The 6,000-nt window shown below is 39.3% G+C and overlaps 1 protein-coding gene across 1 annotated transcript in view; it reads left to right on the forward strand.

Annotated features, from left to right (window-relative positions):
• The window catches only part of USP3 (ubiquitin specific peptidase 3), a 29,376-nt gene extending 23,376 nt beyond the window's left edge, over positions 1-6,000 (forward strand). The window contains exons 9-15 of the mRNA XM_008935718.1: positions 157-303; positions 2,245-2,351; positions 2,513-2,593; positions 3,494-3,612; positions 3,801-3,914; positions 4,030-4,097; positions 5,711-6,000. Of these exons, the coding sequence (XP_008933966.1) occupies positions 157-303; positions 2,245-2,351; positions 2,513-2,593; positions 3,494-3,612; positions 3,801-3,914; positions 4,030-4,097; positions 5,711-5,876 (802 nt within the window). The 3' untranslated portion in view covers positions 5,877-6,000. The remainder of the gene's footprint in view (positions 1-156; positions 304-2,244; positions 2,352-2,512; positions 2,594-3,493; positions 3,613-3,800; positions 3,915-4,029; positions 4,098-5,710) is intronic.

Consider the following 6,000-nt stretch of genomic DNA (forward strand, 5'->3'; position numbering starts at 1 on the left):
CAACTTGGAAAACTTTTTTTTTTTTTGGCACAAAATATGTACATCTCTGTAAAGCCTGCTCAGGTTATTTCCTGCGACACTAGTGCTCTCTGTGTGTCAGCACTACAGCAACCTGTATATTTGGTGACTTTGTTGTTGTTTCTTTTTTCTCTTAAGGGGATACCAGCAACAGGATGCCCATGAGTTCATGCGTTATCTTTTGGACCATCTACACCTGGAACTCCAGGGTGGCTTCAATGGTGTTTCACGTTCAGTAATTTTGCAAGAAAATTCTAGCCTGTCTGCAAGTAACAAATGTTGCATGTAAGACGTGTTTTTGTTTTTTTTTTAATTTCTTCAAAATCTTAATACCTTTGTATGAGTCCATGTGGTGGATCTGAAATTTCAAATTCATGACTCCTTGTGTAAGTTTTCTTCAGTGCATCTGTAATGTTACACATTACTAAGCTGCAGGTTATACAAAATTAACATCCTGTAGGATGTGCTTCCTTTTGAAGGAAGTGCTTAAGATCAGTTTTTCATAGGTGTAAGCATACAAGCTAAGGTGTAAACACATTTTGATTCATTAGTCTTTCAGAAATAAAAAGCAAGAACTTTGTCTTTTTTTAGACCTATATAGAATTCTTTCTTCTGTTCAGACTATCTATCTCATTGCTTTAGTATGATTAGATGGTCTGCATGGTACAGGAGCAAAACGATGGGCAAATACTTGTAGGTTTAAATTGTCAGCAGACCTCCTGGATTGAAGACTGAGCAATGCAGTTACAGTTTGAAGTCAATTTTCCTGCAGATGATCTGGCTATATTTGCATATCATTTGATACAGTTAAAGCTGAATATTTTTTTTCCCCCTAGTAATTTTTATTGTGTTGCTGTGTGTCTTGTAATCTCCATGTTTCACTTGTTCTGTACACAAAATACTATTACTGGATTCTGTCTCAGGAGTGTTTTGTCTCAGATTGAAAATGTCACAAGCAGAAAACACATCTTAATTTGCTTCAGGAAGGCATGTTAAAGTCAGTTCAGCCTGCACATTTGGTCCCTATGTAAAAGCTGAGCGAGTTTTCCTTCCCTATACTGATTAGGATGTAGAAAGCCATTCTGAGAGGTGCATGATTTTATAGATGCTTCATTAGGGAAAGCCTAGAGTTCAGACTGTGACCTTTACCACATTTATGTTGCTTTGCTGATGCTTTAAAAAGCCCACAAAAGACTCTTAAAATGTTCTTAGAATTTAAGTGCATTTGAAAACTAAACTGATTTTGTTTTATCAACATTTTCTATGTCAAAGCTGAAAAAGAGTTAGTTTAAACTTTGTTCACATATCTACTGTAAATTTGTCTTGAGAATGGCTGTTCAAATGCATGGCAATGTGGAGTGAGCTGCCTTTTGTCAAGGGCAAATTAAGGTCACATACACTTAAATGCCTACAGGAAAGTAATAACTATGCTGTGAATGCTCTCTTCTTCAGTGCAGTTTATTTGGGTAGCCATTTCCTTCTGCTCAAGAAGCAGCATTCAAATTAACTGTAAATATGTGGGTGGAGTACAGATAATGAACAGGTTTGCAGGCGAGTAGGGTCAGATCTGCAAGCACAACCTAGCAAGTTTAGACCTATAATAATGGAATGTGGTGTTTTGTTGCGATGTTTTGGGTTTTTTTAATTGAACTATGAGAAATAAGTCCATTACAAAATTTGCTGTAAAGATTGAGAGGAATGACAGCACAGAGACCAGTGACGATGATACATATTGTTTATCATATCTTAATGCAACTTACTTAAGCTGTCTTTGGAAATGAAGTGCAGAAATAGGCTTTAAGACGACAAAAGTACTTGTAACAAAGGGTGTAGAGAATTAAAACCAAAACACTTGTCCTACCTAACACGGAAGAATGTTTCAAAAACAGCCTTAATTACAGGGTTAAAATATTGTAGCCCTGTGAGCATCAGCTCTCCACTACAGAAATGCAATCACTCAGAATACTTTCAGTACTGAAATTTTGAGCACACGTAGTTCCCACCTTCTTTAGGTATAAGATAAAGCAGTAATAGTAGCTAAATACTTGCACTGTATGATTCTGGGGTGAATTAAATGCCCAGTGGATGAACTTGGTTAGTTTGTTGCACATGGACAAAACTGCTCTGCCTTGTAGTGGCGAGCTGTAAGCAGTAAACCTGTAACAGGTATTGAAAATTAAGCTCTGACGTTCTGGCTGACTTTAACTCCCTAATTGGTTTGTCTAGAAATGGAGCATCCACTGTTGTCACAGCGATTTTTGGAGGCATTCTTCAAAATGAAGTCAACTGCCTCATATGTGGGACTGAATCTAGAAAGTTTGACCCATTCCTAGGTAAGATGACTCTTGATTTCAAAATGCTGGGTGACTTAAGGCAGAAGAGTAAATCTGAAGCTTGATATATTTAGATGTCACATGACTGAGAGTTTTCGCCTGAAAAGATTAGGCATGTTTTTATTCAGCCCCGATTTTTGGTTTTGTCTTTGCTTTTCCAGACCTTTCGTTAGATATTCCAAGTCAGTTCAGAAATAAACGTACTAAAAATCAAGAAGGTGGACCAATGTGCACACTAAAAGGTAAGTGCCCTTGGATAATGAAATTGTTACTAGGACTAAGACTCTTCAGAGTATTTGTTTCAGAGGAGCCAGGCTCTCACCTAGGGAATGACTTTGTGCCATGTGTCATCTAGTTTCATGAGGTACTGGGCTAAAAGGTGCCAAAATAATTTTCCATGCAGGTTTTACCCCAGTGACTGTGTATTGACATACTACTATCATAAAATGGGGCTGAGAAGTGCTTCAGGTCTTTAGCAAAAGTACCAAGGAGGATTCCATCTGCTTCTTCTTTGTGGTCAGAGTTCCAGCCAACACTCATCTGCATTGCTGCCTGTTGGTATTTGCCAAGGCTGCACTTAGAATTACGGATGGCTCTTGGGTGTTCTGCTTTTTACACCAGGAAAATGCACCCCTGCCCCACTGGGCAGTAGTGCTGTTACTGACCTTGGTTTAAAGGATGTCAATTTTTACAGATTTGTATACGTGGTATAGATTTTGAAATATTACTAGACCCACCATTATTTTGTGTTCACTTTTGTACATACACCCAAGTCACCTTTAAAAGCTGAGTGTTCTTTGTTAAAAAACTGTTTGGTTTCTTTTGAAAAACAGTTGTGCTGAATGTTGGATGGAACTGTGAAAGATGGAGATTTTGTGAACACTTTTTTTTTTTTTTTTTTTTTCCCTCTTAAACTGTTTATAGCTGTTTTCAGGAACAGGGAATTCTGTGTGTTGTAACAAGTTTTTGTATTCAAACATTATTACATAGCTTTTTGCTGCAGCAATGTATGTAATAACTGGAATGATTGCAGTAGACTTACAAACCTTTCCTGTATTGCTGTATTTGTTTTATTTCATATTACAAAAAATCCCTTGGTGTTATCTTGAATCAGTTCTTCTTGTGTCTTATTCTTTTTTTAGATTGTCTTCGCAGTTTTACAGACCTGGAAGAACTTGATGAGACAGAGCTGTACATGTGTCACAAATGCAAAAAGAAACAGAAGTCCACCAAAAAATTCTGGATTCAGAAACTACCAAAGGTTTGTATAAACATGAAAAGTAACCATGTGTCAAAGGAAGTAACAGCTCAATCCTTAGTAGACCAACACCTAACCCTCCTACAGGCTGTTGCAGATAGATATCTAGCACTAAGTTCAACCTCTTCCTCTACTCTGTCTACATTGATTTATTTTTTTTAATTTGTTTTGTTTTGGTTTTAAACCCATAGGTGCTATGCTTACACTTGAAACGATTTCACTGGACAGCATATCTAAGGAACAAGGTTGATACATATGTTGAGTTTCCCTTACGTGGCCTAGACATGAAATGCTACTTGTTAGAGGTATGAAGGCTCACTGATACATTCTGTAGAAAGTTGCTCCGTGCTATACGTCTTTAATACAAATTGTAGTAGGTGCTACTGGGATTTGAAGAGTTTTCTGTCTTTTGAACCACAGCCTGAAAACAGTGGCCCAGAAAGCTGCCTGTATGACCTTGCGGCTGTTGTTGTGCATCACGGTTCAGGGTGAGTACATGGAGTAACCCTGCGTCTTGGCAGAGACCTTCTCCCCACTGACGTACATGCAGAGTTCTTGGAAGTTTTTCTGGCCCTAGCAAGTGTCTGTACTTCTACCTGTGGAAGTAAGCAGGAGTTCATAAACTTGCATGGAGCTAAGCTGAAGCAGCTTCAGGTGGATCTGTACGGTTGTTCAAGCGAATGCCCACAGGCAGACTGAGTGTAGTGGCTAGAAGTATGAAATGGAATGGAAATAGTCTGTCCTGTTCCTCTAGGAATGGAAAGCCCTAAACCAACAGAGCAAATCAAGGGCCTTCCAGAAATTAATGCCTTGTTTTAAAATTCTTAATGCAAAGCAGAAATATTTTTTCCTCTTTTATTCACTTTGAAAGGCATGTGTGCATTTTTGGCTCAAGTACGTGCGCACATTTAGGAACAGCTGTAGACTTAAGTTTGGCACAGTGAAAGGCATTGCCCTGGATTTGCATTCTCTCCTACAGGAGTGAATGCCAGTAGGCATTCCACAAGGCTGCCTGGGGTTCACATTTTGAAGTAAAGTTGGCTGGGTGTGTTCTGGTTGGTTTGGTTATGGTTTTGGTTTTTTGTTCCCCACCTCCTGCCTTCCCCCTTCACCCAACCCTTGACAATCTGTTGAGTGTAACAGCAGTAGGGACGAGACAACTGTTTATCCTCAGAGAAACATGTTCTTGTTTGAACATAAAATCACTCTATGGGTATGATCTGTGAGTTTCTCTTAAACTAAACCCCAATAATCAAAACCTTGCTGATACCCAGAATTTAATTCAAAGATACTAAACCTAAAGTTCTGTCCAGAAAGCCCCTCCTCTTTCTCAAGAGGAATGGTTTGGCTTCTCAGAAAGATCTGACTACTGAAGGCAGCAGTCCTTGTAGCACCATGATGCATCTGATTGGCACTTCAAAGTCACTGGAGAAGTGTATGGACAGCAAAGGAAAGCTGGTCATGATTGGAAGGGAATTAGCTGATGGGAAGCATTGAGCACGTTACAACATGCAAGCAAGTGAAAGAGGGCTTGTATCTTGGGGAGGCAGGTAGTGAAAGCTGATGGGGTTTGTAGTTCTGCTATGCTGGATTCAAGAAATACGGCTCCAAGACATGGATCTGGTTTTCAAGATGAAGTTACTTCTTGGTAATCTGGAATTAATTTAGCTGTGAATACCTTTGATTATATTTAGAATGTGTTTCTCTTTAGACTTAAATGGGGAACTTCTGAAAATAGAGCACAGTGAAATTTTTACAGCTAATGCTTCAATAATAACAGATAGTAGACTCTATTTTTATGGCAATTCAGTGTTGCAAGAAGCCTTGCTCGAACAAAAACGATGCAGTGCTAGGAAGTTCATACCAAAAACCCTTCTCAACTCCTCCCACTAAGTGATTACTGTACTTAAGGTAAAACTTGGAGAACTCAGAGCCCCACAAATTAACAAGGGAAGCATCTTACCAACTGCTGTGGTGGGCTGTCAGTTCCTTTCTTCCTCTGTTCCTGGAAGACTCTTAGCCCAAATAGACAATGCACCAGAGAGTGAGGTGGACTGTTTCCTCTGACTGTCGTTTCTTTTCCTGCCCGCCCTGCTGACAGCGTGGGATCTGGACATTACACGGCGTACGCAGCTCACGAAGGCCGCTGGTTCCACTTTAACGACAGTACTGTAACTCTGACCGACGAGGAGACTGTGGTAAAGGCCAAGGCCTACATCCTCTTCTACGTGGAACGGCAAGCCAAATCTGGATCAGATAAACTTTAATACCTCCTTTTAATTCTTACTTATCAAGTCCACCGGACAAAACATTTCCATTTTTCCATAAATACTTGATGCAAGACTATTAATTTCATTGTGCACTTTTCAAATTTCCTCTTGTGGGTTTTAG

This window comes from Merops nubicus, unplaced genomic scaffold (assembly GCF_000691845.1).
Source record: "Merops nubicus isolate BGI_N331 unplaced genomic scaffold, ASM69184v1 scaffold1992, whole genome shotgun sequence".
In the NCBI taxonomy this organism is placed as follows: domain Eukaryota; kingdom Metazoa; phylum Chordata; class Aves; order Coraciiformes; family Meropidae; genus Merops; species Merops nubicus.